Here is a 24,927-nt window from a genome sequence, read left to right as displayed (position 1 = left end):
GGACCCAATAACTCTTCCCTGTTCCTGAACTGTACCTTGTGTCATTCCTTGATGGTCATGGAGTTTCTTGTTCTTCCGAAACAGTAAAGGATTTTGTGATGTTTTATAGTTTTTGAGTCAGGGGTCAAGGTGTTGTGTGGAGACATTTGTTCTCTTTGCCTTGTGGGTTATCGGCTTCCTCAGTTCTCTTGGAGTAGAGTTAGTGTATAACACGATTAATGGCTCGAGCACATTTGCGGAGGACCCAGAGCGTGTCCATTGCACCGCCACCTGGACCTCTGAATGTGCAGGGAGGCACATGAGAGTACATACATGTTTTTGATGAAGCTGGTAGCAATTTAGGAGGTCCTGAGTGAACTAAGTGGCTGCCATATTACTTTTAGATATGTTACACTTGTCATTCCATCTGTCTCATGCTTCAGAAAAAAACATTGAATTCATAGTCAATTAAAATTAAAAGGACGCAAGTGTTGCAGGAGGAAAGATTTGTATAAATACATTCAAGTCCATTTTCTTATTAAACAGGCAAAGTTTGGAAAATACTCTCGTTAAGGAGCAACACAACACCTCGCCCTATGCTATGATGAGTAAATTGTGCATAACATATGTGATGTCACAAATAAGACCACAGCCTTCTATTGACTGCATCCACAGAAGAATGCAGTTTACTGTGATTCGACACCCTGAAGCAACAAAGTCAGAGAGGTGGCACAAGTCCAACACCACTACATATCCTCTTTCCTCTGCATATTAATATATGCTACATTAAGGTTAGCACACTTGGGGGAGGGAACCAGACTCGCTGAACCCACGTGGGCCACCATCTCTGCAGCTGCCTTACACCACTACTGGGAGCATCATCCTCTTCGGATTCCCAGTGTGGAAGCTGGAGGAGACAGCCGCCTAGATGTCGGAGACCCCATTTATAAGGAAGGGAGTCGATCCAATACCATATTGGTGAGTGGGTTTCAACATATGGGGGGGCAAGAGAGAGTTGATTGGTGGTTGGGATTTGGCAGGAGAGTAAATCTGTGAGAGGGGCGTTGGCAGAGCCACATAGATGCCTACAGTAATGGTTCCAGCTTCCCGGCTCCGTGCAAGCTCCCGGTTGCCGCTTCTCTGAAGGCCTTGTCAAGGTATATTCCAGGGTGGTTACTGCACTACGTTTCCTCTCTGACTCGCTAGTCAATTTGCAGCTCTGCTTGAGACTGGACCAAGGTGAATGCAAGCGGTCAATAATTCCTTCATTCTCTTTACCTTGGTGTCCTCTGACTGTAACTTAAATGTGCAACCGCAAGAAGTTGCTGGTTTTAAACCAGAGCTACTCCTTATATCAGAGGGTGATGGGTCCCTTTGGCGTCTACACCAAGCCTGGAGGGATATGTGCACGCGATAGTTTCTTCACAAATTGGAAACCTGAATGCCCTGTATGGAAAGAGTAACTTGTATCTCACTTAGAGTCTTCCATCAGTGTACAGCTGTCTAAAGTCCACACCAAGATGTTTGCTCCAGCCTTATAGCACCTCCTCTACCCAATATTCACATGGTGTCTGTGATTATCTATGTACTTCTATGTGATTATCTATGTGCTAATGGTCTTTGAGTGCACCCTCTGCAGGCCCAACTGGTTGTCCGATGGAGAGGACCACAGTGTGCGCTCTTTTGTACAGGGAATTGCATTCAGGACTTTTGAGGTCAGTCCTATTGATATCGAATTCCTTCCTCAGGACCCAAGGAACACAACAAGACTCCTGTTAGTGTGGGCCCATTACATAAAACTTACTTTTTCCTTCCTTTTTAGAAGTTCATATGGGGAAATTTGGGTGCAACTCCTATATTTGAGAATAATTTCATTATGCCCCCTCTGACTTGAGTTCTTTCATACCTAAAAAAAAGTATTGGAAAGGACAATACTTATGTCGTTTGTAGTTTTTTGCATTTTAGATTTATAGGTAAGAATGCAGTAAATACTTGGGCTCAACACTTCGCAGGTAAGTCCAAACATGCCGCAAATTAGGGCTTGCAGAGAACGACTTCTCTTCACTGGTGTGCACAGAAGTTTTTTTACCATGTACAGCAGTAAAGTTACGTTTCAGCAAACAATATGTTTGGAACTTTTATGGTAAGCATTGTGATTTTAAGGATGAGCTTGGGTGGTGGGAGACAGGTGAGCTAAGGTGGAAGGGAAGAGGGGTGAGCTAGAGACGATGGGTTTGTGGAGGTAAGCTGGGCCAGGTAGGATGGGTGGCAGGGGATGTACTAGGATGGATCAAGTTGCCCAGGGTGAGCTAGTGTGGGTGTGCGGTTACAAACGTGCATAAAAAGAATGCAGAACATTCAGGCTGCAACAATGCAGGCCCCTATAGCTAAACTAAGTTGCTTAATGAGACCGACTAACGGGAACACCGCTTTCGTCGAACTTCAGGGAAAATTGGTTAAGCAGGTGGATTTTGGCCAGTATTCACCAATTTCTCAGTGCCGCAAATTCTGACATTTCACCCACACCTAGTAGCAACAACCCATTGTGCCCGTTCACAGGCATAGTGCCAGTCACTGCAGTTGTACCACATGTGAGTGAGAAATGCATGCCTGGGGCAGAGACAGGCGCCAATGTTTTGGGGGGACTTGGTGGACAACCCGAGTGGACATTCCATGTGTTCATCTAATGTCCTTTAGGAGTGCTCGAATAGATCAGCTCAAAGTTTTCATTAAGTACTCTCATTTACTAATGTCCGCCATCACGATGTACCACAGTACCTATCTGCAACACACACCTTAATAGGCCGCATAAGAGTAATCTTCAGGTGAGGTAGCATAACATAAGGGAGTATAAAATATAGTAATGCCGACAAAACCACTGCCCACTTTCCTCCCCCATCCTCACTAGAAAAGCAGATGGTGAGGACACAGCTTGCAGAACAGTTTGCAAGTCATTCTGCAGGACCAGCTACTTTTAGCACATCCTTTTGCATTCTAGCAGAGTACTGTTCGTATAACTGCAGCACTACAAGTACTACGAGTGCACTACAAAGTGAGCCTAAAAGCCAGGACTGGCTGACACTTGATATTAGACAACACGGGATTGCTGGAAACTGCCCTACGAATTATTCCAATGTTGAGATATGAAGACGCAGCCCAGAAACGCCGGTGTGGACATAATTGATTTTAGTCCTCGTTTGAGGTTTGCAACTTGTTGCTACGCATGACGTCAAAGAAATTTACGGTGCAATAAAAAAGGTGAACATGTCAGATTTTCAGAGTTTAAAAGGAGAGGCTTACTTCGTGAATGATTCTACTTTGCAGGAATCACAGACGGAACTTGTTTTGAAATGCATACACGCCATTCCAGAGCTAGTGCCTGTGTGACAGAAGCTGCCACTGGTCAGGGCCCCTCCCCCACTTCATGCTTGTAATGCATGGATGATATATCAGCCTGTGCTGCATCCAAGTGGATTTCAAAAGCACTGTTTAAAATAAACAGACTGTGTACAAGGCACTGCCATTCTTGCCACGGTGAGTGTTACATTGTGATCAGCACAACTATGAGGGCTCTGCCCTGGAATAGTTCATTATACTTTTATCAACATTTTGGGAAATGGGTAAAGTGTAAATGCCTGGGTAGGCAACCATTTCGACAGAAGAGCCTCCTAGACTCACAAAAACTCCCCTCTACCACACCTTTCTCTCCTGGATCTTCAACTCAAAATGGCAGTGACCCCACAAAAGCGGTTGAACCTGTGCCCGGTTATTAAAGTAGTCCTCAGTGTGGGGGTCGGGTAGATTGTGAGTGGTGCGAGGGGAGTGTCAATGGTGTGGGCGGGACTGGGGCAGAGTTAAGCTTCGAATTATGTGCGTGCCATGAATAAAGAATGCAGGCTGCTTTGCATAAAAGCAAAGTGCACTTCAGGAACATAAGATTGAACACCAATTTATCAAACATGTCTGTGCTAGTAATTCAAACGTTCATTATTTGTGAGCATGCAATGCACACTTGGTATGTGCTTGGGTCCTCAGTCAGAATAGTCACACTGACAGTAAAATGTGTGCAAAGCATGAGACATACAACTTTGGACGGTTTCATTGTCAGAGTGGCATTTTGGGTAATGAGTTGGTGGATCTGGCCGCGGGTGAGGGTTTGAAGAGGGGAGCGGTTGATGTGAGGTTGCCTTTGAGTGTGGATGAGGTGAAGGCCGTGATGGTGAGACGGGTCATGGATGAGTGGCAGTAGAGGTGGATGAGTGGGGTGAAGGGCAGGTGGATGTTTGGTGTTCGTGTGAAAGTGTCGGTGAAGGTGGATGCAGGGAGTCTGGAATGGAAGAGGGGGGAGGAGGTGATGCTGAATCGGTTGAGGATAGGGCATGTGGGGCCGAATGACTGTCTGTTTCGAGTGGGGAAGCGCGAGACGAGGGACTGTGCGGTGTGTGGGGTGCCTAAGACTTTGGGACATTTTTTGCTTAGGTGTGAGAGACATGTTGAAGAGAAAGAATTGATGAGGGTTCGGTTGACTGCGCTGGGTGTGGATGAGCTGAGTGGGAGGGCTTTGCTGGGAGGCGACGGGGTGAGAGGCAGGAGGAGGAGCAGTGTGATGTTGGATTTTGTGAGGCAGACGGGGCGGTGGGAGGAGTTGTGAGTTTATGTGTGCCAAGTATTGATTGGTGGGTCTGGTGCACATCATCCTTTAGGATGATGAAGCACCTGCGTGGGTCCGCCCACGCCTCTGATAATTGAGAAGAAGAAGAAGGTTTCATTGTTTGAGTTTGGGCTGTTCAGCACAGGAAGGCTTTCAGATGCAGTCTGTGAAGTCCTTGCATATCGCGGCTAAGCTGCACGCATAGAAACGCTGTGGCACTGTGTCTCTATGGGTGCAGCTAAGTGGCGATCTGCAACGAGTGCCATAAACTCCCTCCTCCCCCAAGTTGAGGAAGCGCTCTGAACCGACCGCCGCTCGCGGCAGATACTGCGAGATTTGCATCCATTTCGTGAACGCTGAGTCTCAGACACAGCGTTTAGGAGACTCACGGCAGTCGGGGACAGAGAGCGTTCTCAACTTGGAGGGGGGGCGGGGTGTATGGGTTGGGCCTTGTCTCTATACGGAACGGTGCTCCGGCAAGACACTTTTTTCCGGAGCACAGCTCCGTCTTGTTCTGGGTTAATTCCTCCCCAGCTTCACGCTCTCCCAGTGTAGGAAATACAATAGCTGTTCACAGTGCAGAGTTGCCACCCGAGTGTAAATTGGAAGCGCATAGCTGGCTAAAGAATTAGCTATCTACTGATAGTATATAGGGGTTGTAGTGCCAGAGATGCACTCTGTATAGGAAGCAGCGGCAGCGTTCTAGTTTTGTGAATTTGAGACCTGTGCGGTATCCATTGTGCTACCCGAGGAAGAGAGGGTTAAAATGCATGCTCTATTAAAAGGTACAGTGGCTTGTAAGAAAAGATGGAGTTCTCTTGACGGCATTGAAAAAGACACAGATACAGGAAGAAATGGGCTCACTGCACCCAGTTTCTAGTGCAATTTGCGAGTGAGTGAATAGGCAGGGCTGTACCCGATTGTTGCCTACAGGCTGGCAGTTACTCTTCCGGATATGCATGCCACTGATCTAGTGGTGATGACCCCTTTACCAGCTGTAAGCCTCAGATCAGGGCCTAAGTGTGCTACGGAGTGGGTGGTTGGTGAAGGAAGGGGAAAATCTTGAGATAGGTATATGTTCAACGTGCAAGCTATTAGCCAGGAAAGGTCACTTGCCCCCCACTGGCATGAATGCCAGTTCTCCCACTGCACACAGCATACTGTGTCTCACTTGCCAACCGTGAATTACCACTTGCTAGAGGGGATTGCAAATGTTGTGGCCTGGATGAGAGGGAGAGTAAGTGTGTTGAACTCGTTCAGTGGTGTGCCAAGCAGGGTAAATGTCAGTGGTGAATGAAGGAGGCTGCTGTGTTCAGGTTTATTTCATTGTGTTCAAAGGGGCTCGTCTCTCTGGTCATCCGGGGTTTAGGGACTCCCCATGCATGGCTCTGCATTGTAACATTTAGATAATCCCTTACAGGTAGTAAAGTAGTAGTTTGGTCTATTTGACATATGGGTAGACTATACCTTATGTAACACACAGATTAAAAAAACTGAACAGAGAGCGTAGGGGAAACAGAGGAGCTAGAGATTAACTGGAGGGGGAAACTACTTGTCCTCTCTGCTCAAGCAGCTAGGCCCAACCTCCCAAACTTAGAGTTGTCCAAATGAGTACTTATGATTCGTGTTACCAGTGGGTGTGTGGGGGGACTGCTGAGGGGGGGAGGTTATCACAAATGAAATGAGCACCGCGAGAAGTCCCTCTTTGCCCAGGGCCCTCGCCTGCTGCTTCTTTGGATACTTACCTTGAACGTGTCTATCGTGTTATAATTAAAGAAAAACAGCTCGAAATCTTTACTGGGCTTAAACCACGCCCATTGTATTGACGCTGTTACATAAGTGACTCCTGGCGTGCACACCGCGAGATGCCCCGTGAAGTCCCTCTTTAGCCGGAGCCCTCGCCTGCTGCTTCTTTGGATACTTACCGTGGACATGTCTATCGGTACATATTTTTCTCTGGAGAGCCTTCATCGAGACATTTATAGCATATGCAAACCTTATCTAACATATAATTTCTTCTTTGCTTCATTTAGTGTTATAATTAAAGAAAAACAGCTCAAAATCTTTACTGGGCTTAAACCACGCCCATTGTATTGACGCTGTTACATAAGCGACTCCTCGCGCGCGCCGCAAGAAGCCCCGTGAAGTCCCTCTTTGCCTCAGCGTTGCGGCGAACAGGGCTATATTGGGCTTCTCAGGTGCGTTGTAGTGGTCTGCTCTCTGCTATCGGACAATCAACCAGCCGCCTTGAGAGTGGTCATTGTAGATACACGGAAGTGCTTTCTAAATCAAACTTCCACACCGAGAGTTTCTCGGCAGACAAGAAGAACAAAATCAGGCAACAAAGACATCCCTCTGCCGGATATACCTAAATATTGTAGAGAAACTAATCCTGCGGTATGCTCGACAACGCCAATCGCAGAACCCATAAAACCCACAGCAACCGCATTTAGTTGTTTTCACAAAGTGGATGTGCAAAAAACCAACGCTCTGCAGCTTGCCCATGGAATCAGTGTTACAGCGTCTGGAAATGTGCTCTGTCTTTGCCCTGCCTCAATTGGTGCCCGCTTTGGTGAGCAGAATGTAATTAGACACTAGCCTCCTTGAGAATGTTCCACCCACAGCGGAATTGATCTTGAGTGATGATTCATCTATTGTGCATGTGTCTGATGTGGATGTAATTGATCTTAACTTAACAAATTCATGTTTGTCTCCTCAATTGTTGTCCGAAAATGTGCCCACGTCTCCCATTAGTTTCTCAAGCAGTAGCTCTTCCATCTCGAACATCTCCTTTTGTCTACCTACGCTTCGTAGACCTATTCCTTCTCAGAAACATAGCACTGATGCCCTCCCAGTGACCTGCACGGAGGGTGGTGTAGGACTAATTGAAAATGCCCTGAATGCTTTGCACCCATCCTTGGCTACGCTAGTCAAGTTATATGATTCTCTTGACGGAAAACTTAGTTCTCAAACCGCACAATTAGAAAAATTACTATCATGGCAACATGGAATTGTAATCAGGATGCAAAAGAATTGCCCTTCATGCCCCAGAATTAAATCAATTCTGACCCCCATGGTTGCCAAGTCTGAGCCTCATGAGGCCGTTCCAGCACTTCACGTGGTAGCCACCCAAACATCTGTTTCAGAAATTACGTTTGTGAGCCTGCCGCAATTTGATTAAATTATATGTGCTCGTGGTATGAACGTTGAGCTCTTGTGTCCTGTAACTGGTCTTAACATTGAAACACTTAAGCACCTAAAGGGTCTAGTGACAACTCCACATCCTTAAAAGCAGGCACATCTGTGGAATCATTACTCCCACAGATGAGCACTAGTCATAATCAGGAACCGCACAAGTCATCAATTAGAACGGCATAGACCATTTTTTCTAAAAATAAGGGAAACGCTGCAGTAATGCTTATGCCGAAATCCAAATTGATTAAGAATCAATCTAAAGCAAGGAACAGCAACACTGCCAAAACGAAACAATTTACTAAGAGATTGAATCCTTCTAAAAAAAGATACAATAGTGGCTGCCCGCACAGTGACAAAAAAATACCAACAATTCATGCAGGATAAAACGGCAAGAGCAATGTGCCAAGTAGTTGATGCTCCAGCGCCTTATACTCCCCTTGACGAACTGGTCAAGGCAGCACAAGCACAACCAAAGTCTGATAATAGCATTGTGATCCTGCCTGGCTGTACTGTAGACAAATTATCCAAAACGAATGATAAAATGTGTCCTTCAGTGAGCATTGATGATTATCATCGACAACAATTTACGAAGGTTGTTGACGCCTATATGAGCAGCCAACCCCCAAAATCTACTCCCAATAATATTGAACAAAATAACGTTGGTTCAATGGTCTACACAAAGTCTACAGACACTAAAGTTAACTCACAGCCTGATAAAATCGATTCAGGCATCTCTAATGACGCACATGCCTTACTGGCCCAAGTCACTCCTGAAATTATACAATTGAGCCATTCAGTAACGAATACAAAATCACAGACAGTGGTGGGTACTGCTGAAATCCATAAAGAATCCAGACAAGTGAACAATGTAATACTGGGAAATTTCAAGAATACATTTCCAGCAAATTTTTCTTTGAAATTAGCTTGTAAACCAAGACCCTCCGCTCAATATGACTTGAATCAGAGGTCTCTTCTGGCTATTTTCTCTGACATTCCTTTGCTTGAGGATATTAATAGTGCCGACATTGCATTAATAGAATTTCTGTCTAAGTCAAACCTTAATTCCATTAGGATATGGATGAATTCCAGGGTCATCCAGAACACCATATGGATGGCCAAAAGTGAACTACTATCCCTGGGATTTGTTGTCTCCATTGATGCTCCTGAAATGAATGACTCTAGAAAGAAATCACAATCTTAAGCAATCAATTCCAATTCTATCTTTATTCATCAAAACAAATTGTCTTACAAACCAACAGAATGCTTCTGTCGCTTAGCATCACAATCGAATTAGCCAATACATGCTACAAACGCTCAAAACATCTCCCTTATCAGCTGGAATACTAGAGGCTTTACTCACCTTATTAATAACAATCGAAATTCACTTTTACATCATAACATCCTCATGTTTCAGGAAACTTGGATGACGTCAGATCCTTTGTGGGACAATTATGACGTCTTCCTCAATTCAGCTATTCAAGCGAACTCTGTTAGACCAACTTCTGGATTGCTAATAGCAATTAAGATTGATCAAGGCATTGCAGCACAAGAATGGAGGTGCCCTAATAAATATATGCAATTGGTAAAACTGTGCATTTATATCATCTCTTATGCTCTAATCAATGTATATTGGAATCCTGCAGGAATATCTGATGGATGCTTCCTTAAAGACTTGAGCAAATTGTTAAACCTAATCGCTTTAGATACATCTGTGTCTCACATTATTGCAGGAGATTTGAATCTTGATTGCATATCTCAACATACATCCACTAACAAATCCAGGCTGACAAAACGGCTGGCCTTTGCTCCGTATTATACTCTCATTAAGCTTAATGGAGCCTTTCCATCAGACATTCCTCCACATCCAACTTGGAAAAGAGGTTCTTGTTTGTCAATAATTGATTTTGTCTATGTCAACACTCTGTTTTTTTCCATGCATTGTTGATTTTTGTGCAGTTGAACATTCTAACAATGGATGACCCATAGAACCACTGTAATGGACCACAAGGTATATCCGCAAGAGTATGTAATCTTGAATAATGGGGGCAACCACCTGTGATGGTCAGCGAGATCTTTGAGCGAGCTTAACAGCACATGGATGCCCAGTTCTATAATCAAACAAAGACCTCCGCCAATCAGGCCACCAATTATTCAGATCTGATGCAACTTTTCCAAACCTTTAATTCCTCAAAGAGTACACCAGGCCAGATATTGTGTCGTCCAAAACTCCACGTTTTTAGCTGGGAAGTTAAAACCTTGAAAGCACACTCTCGCTATCTGAAACGGCAAGCATTAAAAGAACCCGTGGCTACTAGAGCATCCATATTGAGGAGCATCAAAACCAAACATAAGAATGCATTAAGGGCCACGCGAGCCAAAATCTACCAAAATGATGGTGAAGCAATGTTACTGTCTTTACAACCAAAGAACGTTGCAGGTTCCTGGTCCTTATTGAACAAGGTTACATACTACTCTCAATCAGTTTCCTAGGCCAATAATGTATCAGAACTAAACTGGAGCAAACATTTTTCTAATCTCTATGCATTGTCCTTAAACTCCATAATTTCAAATTTTAGAGATGACTACAAGCGCTTTCACCTTAACTTTGATTTGGACGACATTCGACATTACATTAACAAAATTAGCCAATCGGGTGCTTGTGGTCCTGATGGCCTCTCGAATCTGATGTTTAAACAACATCCAAATCTGTGGGCATCTACTCTGTACAAAATATTTTCACTCATTAATGCAACTCAGCTTCTGCCTGAATCATGGACTCATTCTATTATAGTGCCCATATACAAGAAGGGCGCCCGCACCTCACCCTCCAGCTACAGACCTATAGCGTTGCTGGATGCCCCTGGAAAAATATTTTCGAGAATTATATTAAGAGACTTAAATCAATGGACTTGTAAAAGCAATCTAAGGGATCCTTTTCAAACCGGTTTTGTCGCTGGCCTCGGAATTAACCCTAATCTCATGGTTCTGAACATGTTAAAATCCAAGTATGCGGCCAGAAATCAATTACTATACTTAGCATTTATCGATTTCAAAGCCGCTTTTGATTCCATCGATCTATCTATCATGTATCACAAATTAGTTCGATATAATTGTCCATCTTCACTACCAACTTTGATTATGTTATTACACACTAATACGACGATGTAAGTGAGATTGACTCTGGCAGGCAACCTTTCATCAATCATCGAAACTTATTTAGGCCTTAAACAGGGCTGCATTTTGGCGTCATCCATTTTCAATCTGTTTCTCTTTGATCTGGGCACAGCACTGCGATCAATTGAATGTGATTCCCCTAAACTGGGCTCATATTCCATCTGTCATCTACTTTACGCAGATGATTTACTACTTATTTCACAGACACCTACGGACCTAGAAAAATGACTTAATAGACTAGCTTTGTATGTGTCTGCTAATAATTTAACAACCAACACACAAAAAACACAAATCATGGGGTGCTAATCTCACAATAAAGTCAAAGTAAAATTGTGCAATTGGTATCTACAAAATGAGACCCTTTTGAAAGCCCAACAGTACACATATTTGGGTATAATGATACAGGCATCTACATCCAACCATGTAATGGAGGATGTGATACAGACCAAACTCCAAATGTTAATTTCCCAACCTAAAGTACTCCGAGGAAAGTATGGGAAATTCACATTGAAGCATATCCTGCAGTGTTATCAGCAGAAAGTGATCCCCAGCCTAATCTATGGTGTAGACACCCTATTGCCTAAATAATCCAAGTGGTGGAGTACTCTCGAAGTTCGTTTTTGGAAACTGCTTCACTTACCTAAGTGTACTGCGCTACCGTTAATCCGACATGAATTGGGCCTACTTTCGTTGGAATCTCAAATTAAATGGAGAATGTGTGCCTTGTTTAGGAAATCCATAATGAGAATTTCCACTCCTGGCACACTGGGCATTATGGCTCAGCATTTACTGCCTCGAGAACATGTCTTTACAAAGTTGTGGTGTAATTTCCCTTTGGGTGCATTAGCTAAACTTCAATTACTCTTGACTTGTTATTACTCAACCCCCAACGAGCAAAACAAAAATTATACCAGCGTGACTAGATAGAAAATCGTAGGTTGTGCCAAAAATACAAGGACTTTGATATCCGTGTGTTTGGACACAAAGCCTTTCACGAGACGGCTGATTACTTACTAAGATGCTGTGGAAGGTTTTGACCCATGTGGAATCATTAGACGGGGTAAATGTGGGGATTAAGCTGTTGCTGCCCATCATTTTACCCCAGAACAAAAATAAATCATTGGAGTGGGTAAAGATGGGGATGCGCTGTCGCCGCCCATCATTACATCCCAGAATCCAGGAGAGCTGCGCAGTTGTGCGCACACCAAAATGGGTTGCCAAAGGAAAAACAGTAGCGCCAGTTAGCTCAAAACAGCGCTTCAAAAACCACCCTGGTTTCCCTGAATGCAAGCTTCAAATGCCCATTTTAAACATTGCACATATGCAAAATGTTCACTGAACACCAGCAGACATTTGGCAGAAGGAAATTTTGTGTGCATACTAAATCTGGGAAGATGAAGAGCCCAAAACAATGTTTATAACAAGACTGGCTGAGCTGTGGATTTCAGCAATTTAAGTAAATGTGGACTGAAAGACACTAAAAATCTAAATGTTTAAAAGAAATGAGTGACCTATTTCTGAGTGTCACATAGGTTGCAATTGTTTAAATGTCATAGTTTTAAACTTAGAATCAGCATTCTAGCTGCATATGTAAAATTGTTAGTTGTATTTGAATGCAGAAAACTGGGGAACAGAAATGACATGTAGCTAAAAACTGGCTTAAAGAGATTCCAATTTTGCCTGGCAACTACCCCCCATCAGGAGTGAAACTTGAGTCACAGCTGTATTCCCAGGCCTATCTGCCTTTTGCTGGCCACACTAAGGATATGCCATCTCTCTGATAATTGAATTAAGGGGAGCCCCCACAGAATACAGGAGCTCTGAACAAAGCCCTGTCCTGACTCAGGCAAATGTTTTATTGGCGGGAGTCGTAAATGGAGCTTCCTCCTGGAAGGAAAGGGGAGGGGCACTGCCTGTGAGAGCAAGCTGGCTTGGCAGAACTGGAAAAACCAGAAATTCAACCTTGTGCTGGGGGGAAACCACACCCCTTTGGGGCCAGAACATAACTCTAAAAAGATGGATCATTCATAGAGTGGACATGTGAACATTTTATAAAATGATACCATAATTCTTGTGATTTTTCTGCCCACATTTTAAGAGGTTTTTAGAACCGGTGGTATGTTCAGGGGGGTTTTAGCGGAAAAGAGGATATTACTCAAAATTTATGCATGTTAAAAATCTGACACTTCATCAATTAATGTCCATACTCCTTGCGCACATGTGTGTAAATTTGGGGTAATGTCCGATATTGCGAAACCAGTTAAAAAGTGCAAATGTCGCCATTTCTGAATACAAGCTCCCAGGAAGAGCAGATTTGGAAAGGGTATACCTCCTGTGATATGTGAGGGGTGCATATGATTTTAAAACAATATGTACCTCTGCAAATGTGTATTTGGTTCAAATCTAGATATGTGTGCAAGTTGACAGGAGGAGTGGACTTTCTGCAGGCTGTAAAATGACATCACTCTGACACAATTTAGCTCCCCCAATCAGGGGAGAAATGAAAGCTTGGCCAATGATAAGTGGCGAGGGGTAGGGTCTAGTGCTGCTGCACACACACCCATTTTAAAAACAGATAAAATCAGATAAAATCTATTTTAATCTAACCAGAACTGTCTCCTAGAAGTTGTACCTTGTCATTTTGCAAAACTGTCACTTGTCACTTTGAACTTTAAAATTTCAAATCTGAAAAACGACCTTTACAAAATCGCTCATATCTCCGCGACCGTTTGTCTTAGAGACTTGCAGTAACTTTCATCTGGAAGCTGAGATCCTAGGCTGTCCTAGGACCCCAAAACGATAGTGATAGTCCTTGTAGTTCCTCTGTAATCGCGCCCGGCGCACTCGCGAATTTTACCGCGATTTGCCAATTTCTCCACGTGTAAAAATCTGCTGCTGCTTGCCTTCCGTTGCAAAAATTTGTTTGCAACCTGACAACCATTATAGAGCATTGCTAAAGTGATCCTGAACTTATTCAAAGCATATACCACTCACCCTAAACCTCTAGAGGGAATTAAAAGCATTTTAGCATATTTTTCACTTCATTGCCAGCACATATAAAAGCATTTTGGGCCTGTGTTTTAAACTTCTGTAGTCCAAGCTTGCTGGGGTGAACTGAATCACATTGATTGCATTTCTGAGAACTGTGTGCTTCCTTCCATTTCCTTGCATTGCATAAAGGGGGGAGTGGATTGCCAGAGAAAAGTGATTACATTGTTTTGTTGAAATCATATTACATTGTTTTGTTGAAATCATATTGAGTATTTTCCGTACCGCCTTTCATTCAACATTGCATCCATTTGAACTCTATAAAGCATTCTCTATCACATTATTCTTCTGTCCCTACTTACCAGTGTGCTACCTTATCCATTTCATGTCAACTCCTTAGCGATTATAAAGAGGTGTGCTAGTGCCAGATTCTCCGTTGTTAATCTTTATCATATCAGATTAAGTGTGCTATTCAATTATTAATTTATTCTAAAGTGTGATATATATATCTATTGTTTAAATTATCAATTAAACCTTTTAACTTGCAAAACAGAACTACTTCTTGGCTCAGTGGGGTCAGGAGGATTCCAAGAGAGGGGTGTTATATAGGGGTAGTCATCCAGAACGCATGAACTGGACATAAAGATATATCAATAAGGGTTTTCATTCAGTATTCTAGACTAGGCGTTGACTTGGCTGTAGTGCTGAATTGAATCCTCTTACAATGCCCGTCGTCATATATTTGCGATCAATACTTAAGGTTTCGATTAAATCTTTGGCCGACAAGAGAAATTATGGCCAGGTGAAAATTGATCCCAATAGAACTCAATTATTGCTGCTTTTGTGTGAACAAGGCAGAGAAAGAGACACTAGAACACTGCCAAATGCACTGCCCTATGTTGTCTATTCAAAGGAAAAATCATTTAAAAAACATCTGGTAAATACCGATGGTAACATGGAAATGATTGACATTTGGCGAGTTATATTCAACAGTCCCAAATTGGGAATGCGTGTGGCAATAGTCAATTTTTTGGACTCCATTTTTCCTAAATGTTACAGTAATAATGTTGATTCTGAATGAAATGTAATAATAAATGTCATCTTGAAGTTAACAATTTAAGTTGGGGCTCTAAAAAACATTGTACATCTCCCCAGAAAAATGTACTGTGAAAAAGTAAGTTTACGACAAATTTTAAATTGATCAAATTATGCTTTAATGTGTCGGAAATTAAATATTATTTTATTGATATTGATGCAATTTGAAGATTTGTTATTTGTATGTTGTATATTTATTTTATATATATTTGAAAGGATGATTGCATTAACCAATCCAAATAAAAAATATAGAAATGAGCACCAAGCCCAGGATGCATTATATGCTTAACTGTTGCATACCTGACTCACTATCAATTGTCAAATAAAAAATGTGGGCATTCGTATGTTACCAAAATGCTCCTTATGTTCATCTATAACAGCCAATGATACTCATTGGTGCTATTCGTCCGACTTCCTGTGCCTGGTTTCTTTTTATTATTATTTTTTTTTAAATACAATGTGATGCTTTACTCACTCTTTGAATCGTTTAAATATTGATCGATTTATTGACAGGCAGTGATTTACTTACAAGCTGAGCCAGAGAAGCATTTAAACTTTGCAGACTGAGTGACCCAAAACACATGTCTGCAGGGTCTCGTGATGTATTGTTGGGGACAGGTGGCTTGTGCCCAGCCCCTCCCCCCCATCCCCTCTAACCCACGGTCTGCAAGTGTTTGCATGTAAAATCTAGCCTGCCATCAAGACCAGAGCGTGCTTTTTATTTTGCTGAATTCAGTAAACCTGCAGGCTGGGGTCGTGTTTATGAGATGAACACAATGACCTTCCCTATACTCTCATAGTTCAGTGGACCCATTCTTTTTCAGTGAACTAAGCAATGCATTTTGGGTCCTGTAGTTTCGGTGAAGTATGCACCTATAATCCCCAGCAGGCAAAGTTTTACTAGTGGAAAAGTGCCACAAAGGAGAAAGGGCTGTTTGGCATGCACGTCCTGTATTCATTATCAATGCCAAGCATGGAAACCACCCTGGCTGCCCAAACGAAAACAACATTTGGACTAACAGCAAATTATGGAGACTTTTTAGTTGCTTAAAAAAAAGTGGGAGCAACCAATGGACCGATTGGCCTTTAGCCCCCCCCCCCCCCCCCCCGCACGAAATGTTGGGTGACTTGACCTGGCTGACCTCGCCGGTGGCAGGACAGGACACAGAAGATAAACGATGCCACGGCTGCACTTTTTATGTTCAGGCAATTGAAATCTTGATGGGGTGCTAGCACTTGGCATGTCAGGGGAGTGGTTAGAAGGCTGGGGGGGGCATGAGATGGTACATTCTCACCGCAGTTCTCAGCTATGCGGTGTCAAAAGTGAAGGAGAGTTAACTGCTTTTAATTGTAGCCCGAATAGTCTCATTAGAAAGCACCCCCCTCACGCCCCACCGTCCCCCCACACACACCCATCCATCACATTTTAGTCTAGTTAGCCCCCGTCTCCAAGCATTGGGTCTAGCCATGGTGCGCAATACACAATCGATCGGAGGCCCCCTCCATAACGTGGGTCTATAGGTTTCGCTCCATAAATTGATCTGTTTGTGGATAATGAAAAGCACCGTCTTCAATCGCGCGGCGAGCCCCCACGGGCATGACGATGTCCTCTGTGATTGGCCTGCCAAGAGGCAGGCATCACCAGCAGCACGGAGCACCTCGATCTCGCCAAACTGTCAGCCTGCGGGGGAGGGGCTAGCAGGTGCGTCCGGGGGCGCCCGCACCAAAGGCACCAGCTACCCCCCCCCCACCCCCCAGCCCCCGAATACACGTACCAAGAAAGAGGCAGGCCAAGTCAATAGGAGACGCTATCGGGTCAGCAAATGATGGCAGGGAATTGGGCAGCGTGCACAGACATTCACAGAAGCACTCACCGCTATCCGCAGCACGGAGGTTTTCACGGAGGTCCATTTGTCCAGTCTTCTGTCTATCACCAGTACAAACCCAATCCCGGCATCCTGCAAACTAAAGGAAAACGACACAAAATAAACACACATCCATAGACGCAGACACGTTGAAAGACGAATTTTAAAAAAGCAATAACTGTGCAAAGTGCGATCATTCTAGCACTGCTTTCAACTGCAGCGCGCAGGCTTCAAGGCGTGTGTGACAGCAAAGGTAACATTGAATTCTCAAAATGCAGCCGCAACCTGCTCCGCTCCCATGCGGGCTCTGCGCAGCCTGGTCCATCCCCCGCAGGTTCCGAGGCGACGGCCCGGGCTCAGTCCCAGGCACCCCCCCAGCGAGTCACCCACCTTAATGCCCCATGCAGCTTGCCCGCCCGCCCCGTCAATGCACAAAAACCAACGGCTGTGCATTCCCAGTCAGCGGCGCCCGCACCATTTTGCGCTCCCCGCGCCGGCGCAGGCTGCGGCACGCGTCTTCAGCAAAGAAGAATTACACGCGTGGAGGGGCGACAGCGAAAATACACCGGTAACTTGTAAATGTGCTCAAGGCGCCGTGACGCGGCATGGGGGGGCGCGAGCATCCCTGCGAGGGATCACGGGAGGGATGGAAGCGCCGGTCTTGCGCCTGCCCCGTACAGCGGTGGCGGCGGAGGAGCGGCGGCGGCCCCCCTGCGGCATGTTCGCATCCACGGCGATTGTGCAGCGCCAGCCCGGAGGGGAGGGGAAGCCCCACATGAAAAGGACACGCAAGCACGCACGGGTGACTGACCACACCGCTAATGCTCTGTGCATGTTGTCATTTCCACGCTACTAAACACGGTATTGGAAAAGCGCGCAGCGCATTTTTAGGTCGGACGCACGTGAAGGGCACGGGCGCATTGCGGTGTACCCTATGCTCTCCATATAGCACTTTTGCAATAGCGCAGGCACGTCAAAGCGTGAGTACACACAAGCACCATGAAAACATTAATGGGGGGGGTGGAAGGGGGGCACATGCAAGTGAGGATTATTTTTTGTGTACACGGGAAACACGTTAAGACACCAGCTTCGTGAATCCTTGGGCACCTCGCGGTTAAAAGACCTGGGGCAAAGAAGACGAGGGAAGGACCACAAGACAGGAGATGGAGCTTGGGATGGGAGAGGACAGCGGCCTTGCATCAAGTGAAATGAGAAATCGAGGCCGGGGACTTTCACAGCCCAAATAACGAAGGACCCTTTCTGAGCAGGAGTGAACCATGCAGCGCGTAACCGATGCAGATGAGTTTTCCCATCTATTACAAAAGTTACCTGCCATGAAAGGACGACCAGCTATTAAAAGAGATGAGAAATGTAATAAATGGGAAGTAGCGCCCCCACCAGCGGCTGGTAAATGTTTGAACTGCAGGGCTGTAAATGTATGCGCCAAATATGCAGAGTGACCAAGTGCAGCAAGGGAGCCCAAACAAGGGAGGTTCAAGGGAGTTCCTCCCCAATTTTCTTTTTAAATAATGAGTTAAAATTGTGCATTTTAAAGCAATTTCTATGAAAAATTGGGTAAGAAGCCACACAGTTTGCATTCGGTTTTGTATGGTAGCACATGGAAAAAACCCAGATGCAAGTCGCCAACCCTGCACAGGAACATTTACCAACACATTTTCATGATGCCTTGGCCCACAACATATGCCAGTATATACTGCTGGCAATGCCCATACATGTCCATACAAGTTGCACCAGGTTGTCTCGGGAGAATAGCTCAGGGGCAAAGAAAGAACCAGACTGGCTATACCAACACAGGTCAGTGCACCACATAAGCACGCATATGTTTGCTTTTACCCTTGATGCAAGTACAAAAATGCATGAAACACAATGAATATATGGCCAGACTGGAGACACCAATGCAAGCCAGTCTAACCATGTGAAACACACATGTTTGCTTTACACATGAGCCAAGTAAAAAGTAAATGTACACTGACACTAATGTAGGCCACACAATAATGCTGATATCATGTTTGCTTTGCTGTTGATGCCAAGTAAAAAAAATGCCATACCACAGTAAAAGTATATGGAGACTGGCACAACTAATGTAGGCCAGGCTAGCTACATTATAACACTGATCATGTTTGTTTGACCCTCGATGCCAAGTAAAACATGCCATATTAAGAAAGTATATGCAGACTGGCATCAGTAGTGTCTGCATATACTTTATTCATGTTGTGTGGCCTTTTTTTTTTTTTAACTTCGCATCAAGGATAAAGCAAACATAGTCAGTGCTATTACGTGGCTAGACTGGCCTACACTGAATGATCACATCAAAAAACAATAAAGGGTAACCCCAACTTATAAGTTTAAGCTAAGGCCCATGCAGGGAACCAAAGCACCACTGAAAAAGACAAGCCCCAGATATCAAACACAAATCATACACTGTCACATTTAAAATGTGTCAAAATCATGCAGAAAATCAATACATTTGTAAAAATTCATTTAATGATAGATAATTTCATCTAGAAAAGTGGAAATAACAACATTTAAAATGGTAATATAAATTGCAGGAAATAACACGTCAAAAGATCTTCTACAGTGCCACAATACTCCGGTACATCTGGCAGTAATGCAGTCATACAGACAATAGCCCCACACACACATTACAAACATAAAACATTTAAGCTTTTTGTGACCAGGTCAGAAAGAGCAATGATTTACATCAAATTTCAAACCTGAAACCATACAAATAAACGTATGTCTGTATGTCAAGTTTCTCAGAAAGTCCGCCCTGTTGTCATTGAATGTTAGGCCAGCCTAGCCACATAATGCACTTATGTTTGCTTTGTCCTTGATGCACAGTACTCAAAAGTAATGCAAACAAGTGTTTTTACATGGATAGGCGGGCCTATGTTGAATGTCGACCAGCCTATCTATTTTTACTGTGCATCAATAGTAAATCAAAACACAATGCCTGCCCCCAACAGGCCTACCCCAGGTCATTCCATGTCATTAGCCCCACATCCCTCTTCCTCGTTCCAGTATCCAATAGTAATCGGTGTCATTAACCCCACATGCCTCTTCCTTGTCCCAATACCCAATAGTCACATTACCCTCGCATTCTTCTTCCTCATCCCAGTACCCGATAGTAATCCATGTCATTCATTAGCCTCACATCTCTCTTCTTCATCCCAGTACCCAATGGGAAACCATGTAATTGCCCACACATCCCTCTTCCTCGTCCAGGTATCCATTTGTAATCCATGTCATTACCCCCACATCCCTCTTCCTCAGCACAGTCCACCACCTCACTCTTCACACTTTACCCACAACCCTCACCTCACACTTCTCCGCCAAAGTGCCCCACAACCACACCTCACTGTTACTCATCACAGTTCTCCATCTGCCACATCTCACTCTTCCCGGTCCCCTTCCACCCTCCCACTCATGTCACAGCCCCCCAACTCACTCTTCTGACTCAAAGTCGCTGTCATTCGCAGTCACGCACATCGCCGTGACTGGCGATTACTTCCGCGTTGGAGTTTGAGGAGCCACAGAGGAAGGGTGCTTTAGTCCCTTCTCTGTGTTCACTGCTGCCTGCTCCAAGCACGGTACGCAACGCTGCCGGGAGTATTTAAGACCCCGCCTCCCGGCAGGACGTTGCGTTGCAACCCCCACTGTTTGTTTATCTCTCGACTTTGGGTCCCTCGCTAGTCCTCTACTCCCCGCCTTGGATTTCCAGAGGAGTTTTTCTTCGTGTTCCATTTTTGGGTGTTCCCGTCCTCGGAACACGGCTCTTTTCGTCTATTCATTTTTCTCCGCCGCTTACCTGAGCGGCGCTTGCTGAGCCTTTTTCCTCCAGCGGTCTCTCTCTCTCTCTCTCTCTCTCTCTCTATCTATCTCTCTCGCTCGCCCTCTCTCTCTCTTTCTCTCCGTCTCCCTCTTGCTCCTTCTCTCGCTCTCTTCCACTTACCTTCATTTTTCCTCGTTCTACTGGGCCAGGCAGTTTGTCGACATACTTCCGTGCTTCTCTGAAGACCCTTGTGGAAGAGTTTGCTACTTCCGCAGCCTCCTGTTGCTGCCTTCTCCGTCAGCTCGTACGGCCTGGTGTTACCACTGGACTTGGACGCATTGAGAGCTACTACCTCAGTGTTGGAGATCCCCTATTGCTTTACCACCTATTGAACCACCGGCCACCTGTCAAGAGTCTTGGCACCTCTGATCAGGGTTTTTTTTCCCTTACGGGTTTTTCCCTGCATTTCTGGCTTGATTCCGGAAGGAAGGTCCCAGTGCCGCTGTTTCTTACCCAGCGGTCACTGTGGCTTCACTCCGTGACAAGCACACGCACCTTAAAAAGGAGAGGGACTACCTGGCACTTCGAGGCCTTCAAGAGACCATCGACTCAGAAGACTCAGGTGAGGAGAGTGTGCACAGGGGAAGAAAAGCCAAGGGTACTTTACAAGTCACAGATTGCAACGCCAAAGAGTGTTACGATGTCAGCTGAGGAACAGGTCCAAGAGCTATGGAAGGCTTTCCAGGCCATGTCCCAGGAGCTACAAGGAGTCAAGACTGAGAACGCTCTGCTCAAACAGATGGTAACCGCTAGGGAACCGACTCCCTCGGAATTGCCACCCATGGCACTGTCCTCTGGGAAATTCGATGGCTCCCCCAAGAAGGTGAAGGAGTTTCTAGAAGCATGCTTGGTGTATTTCACATTCAGACCCCGTACCTTTGCTACAGACCAGGCCCGAGTGGGTTTCCTAATATCTAATATGACAGGAAACGCTCTGTCCTGGGCCACATCATATGTGACTAGCGGAAACATCATTCTGCAGGATTTTTCCAGATTTCAGAATCTTCTCAAACAGACCTTTGAGCGACCAGAACTCTCTTTTACAGCCTGCGAAGACCTGTTGGATGTCAGACAAGGCTCGCTAGATGTTTTGTCATACATCTCCTCTTTCAAGACATTAGCAGCTGGAGCAGGATGGCCCGAAACAGCGCAGTATGCCATTTTCAGAAGAGGACTGAAGGATGAAATTAAAGACGAGTTGGCCAGATCCCCTCGTTCTCCTACATTCTCAGATCTGCTTTCTGCTGCCCTTCATATTGAATACCGACTACAAGAGAGAAGGGCTGAACGTCGCAAGCAAAGAAACCCTGGCTATACCCCAGATACCTCTGCACACGTTCTCCCTGGTCGCTCTACTAACATTTCTTCCGAGGAACCAATGCAGATTGGTTCTACCAGGGCGCCTTTGTCCGCAGCAGAAAGACGTCGCAGAAGAGAGAAGGGACTATGTGCCTACTGCGGATCAGATCAACATTCCCTCAAAGACTGTATGGAACTGCCAAATAAGAGGTCGGGAAACGACTACCCTCGGCGTCAGTAGGGACAAGCGACCGGGGGTCTTCAGGAAATCTTCATCGTCCCTATGTCTTTCTGTCAGTGACCTCACCCGAATCCAAAGAGGACTCCAGACTGATGGTGATTCCCGTACAACTCAACCTCGGAAACCATCAGGTGGAAACACTGGCTCTATTGGACTGTGGCGCAGCAGGGAACTTTGTTGACACCCTGTGGGCAGCCAGGGTGGGTCTCCGGAGGATCCCACGGGCAGAAGGTCAGAAGGTGGAAGGTGTGGACGGTTCGCCTTTGTCTTCAGGTCCCATCACCCATACCACTGAGTATCTATCCTTGACTGTCAACCAACATAAGGAAGTTTTGTGCTTTGATATAATCAGGGCCGCCCATTTCCCTAACATCTTGGGCATCACATGGCTCCGTCGACACAATCCTTTGATTAACTGGACTGAGAATCAGATAAGCTTCAGTTCCCCATATTGCGCATCCAACTGTTTTTCACTGGAAGGTCGAGCTGATCTGCAGCCAGTCAAAGTGTTTTCCAACAGCCATGTGGGTGTCCATGCTTTACCCAACTTCTGCTCTGGGTTTTCTGAAGTTTTTCAGGAATGCCTCCATGCCAGACTTCCACCTCATCGGCCAGAGGACTGTACCATCGATCTGGAACCCAATGCCTTGGTACCTTTCGGACGGATGTTCGCTCTCACCCAAACCGAGAGACAGGTTCTTCGGAGATACTTAGATACCAACATGGAGAATGGTCTCATCCAACCTTCAAAGTCTCCAGCAGGAGCCCCCCTGTTTTTCATTAAGAACAGAGATTCCGCCGACCTTAGACCCTGCATTGACTACAGGGGCCTAAATAAGGTGACAATCCGTGACCGGTATCCTATGCCCCTTATCACTGACATTATCGAGGCTGTGCAAGGTGCTCGAGTCTTTACTAGACTGGATCTTCGCAACGCATACCATCTGTTGCGGGTTGCCAAGGGCGATGAGTGGAAAACCGCGTTTCGTACTCCCCTGGGCTTGTTTGAATACAAGGTAATGCCGTTCGGTTTGGTGAATGCCACAGCGATATTTCAGAGGTTCATGGACCGAATGTTCTCCGACATGCTCTCCATCTCTGTCATCATCTATTTGGATGATATCTTGGTGTATTCCCCTAACATGAGAGAACACATTGAACAAGTACGACAAGTTCTGGAGCGGCTCAAGGAAAACAATCTAATGGTCAAGGAGGAGAAGTGCAGATTCGCCGTATCTTCAGTACACTATCTGGGCTATGTATTGTCAGAAGGAGGGATCACTATGGATCCCGACAAGGTGCAAGTCATTCTCGACTGGCCAGCCCCGACATCCGTCCGGGAAGTCCAGAGGTTCTTGGGTCTTTCAAATTACTACCGGAGATTCATTCCCAACTTTTCGGAGGTGGTGTTTCCCATCACTCGTCTCCTGAAGAAAACGGCCTATCCTTTCTCTTGGTCCATTGAGGCGGAAGAAAGTTTCTGTCACTTGAAAACCCTCTTCTGTTCCGCCCCGATTCTGCAACATCCCGACCAAACACTTCCTTTTATTCTGGAAACAGATGCCTCCGCTATAGCGGTTGGGGCTGTCTTACTTCAGACTATCAAGGAGGTGGAACATCCTGTCGCCTATCTCTCTAAGACTCTTTCTCCCAGCCAACTGAACTACTCTGTTCTGGAGAAAGAATTATTGGCAATGAAGTTGGCTTGTGAGGAATGGAGGCACCTTCTCATGGGTGCCCGTCATCGGTTCCTCATTCGCACCGACCACAAGAATCTGAAGGCCTTACAGGACATGGAATGTTCAAACTCCAGGCAGGCTAGATGGGCCTACCTATTTTCTCAGTACAACTTTCAGATCACGTACATCCCTGGGTCACTCAATCGTCTAGCTGACGCTTTGTCTCGCAAGGACTTTCACTCGGAATCAGTAGTGGTCAAGACTGAACCATTGTTTCACAGAAATCAGATCCTAGCCACGGTGGGTTCTTTCCTTCAGGAAGTCAAGGCTGCTGTCGCACAAGAGACACCTCATATCTCTTTTTCCTCTGACTCCCCCTTCCAAATCAAGGATGGTTGGGTCTTCTACAAGAAAAGGTGGTATATCCCTGAAGGGCCGCTACGCCGGAAAGTCCTAAAATGGTGTCATGACTCACGCCTAGGTGGACACAGAAGTGGAGACGGCACGTTGGAACTTATCTCAAGGTCGTTTCTTTGGCCCAACATCAGGAGAGAAGTGTTGAATTATGCGAAGACCTGCCCGACTTGTGCCAGAGCCAAATATGCCTCTGGTAAGCCCCTAGGACTTCTCACCCAAGCAGAGATGCCGACTCGACCGTGGGGACTCATCTCCATGGACTTCATAGTGGAGCTTCCTGAATCCGAGTCATGCACATGTATCATGGTTACGGTGGACACTCTATCCAAATTAGCTCATTTCGCTCCTTTCCGGGACTCCCTTCTGCCACTAAGATGGCAGAGGCATTTGCTCGAGATGTTTTCAAACTTCATGGCCTCCCCGACAAGATCATATCTGATCGAGGAAGTCAGTACATTTCTAAATTCTGGACAGCTTTATGTACTCGATTG

The 24,927-nt window shown here is 45.3% G+C and overlaps 1 protein-coding gene across 13 annotated transcripts in view; it reads right to left on the bottom strand.

Moving 5' to 3' along the window:
• Nucleotides 1-24,927, bottom strand: part of MCF2L (MCF.2 cell line derived transforming sequence like) — an 892,749-nt gene that overhangs the window by 315,460 nt on the left and 552,362 nt on the right. For 12 of the 13 annotated variants that reach the window (XM_069637167.1, XM_069637165.1, XM_069637161.1 and 9 more), the window contains exon 4: nucleotides 16,957-17,047. In XM_069637167.1, the coding sequence (XP_069493268.1) occupies nucleotides 16,957-17,047 (91 nt within the window). Of the gene's footprint in view, nucleotides 1-16,956; nucleotides 17,048-17,422; nucleotides 17,680-24,927 lie in introns of those variants that run through there. The other variant, XM_069637168.1, reaches the window with a different exon arrangement.

Source organism: Ambystoma mexicanum, chromosome 7p, assembly GCF_040938575.1.
Source record: "Ambystoma mexicanum isolate Mex_15411 chromosome 7p, UKY_AmexF1_1, whole genome shotgun sequence".
NCBI classification, from domain to species: Eukaryota; Metazoa; Chordata; class Amphibia; order Caudata; family Ambystomatidae; genus Ambystoma; species Ambystoma mexicanum.
Note: the sequence above shows the minus strand (reverse complement) of the source record. Positions and strands in the feature narration are given on the sequence as shown.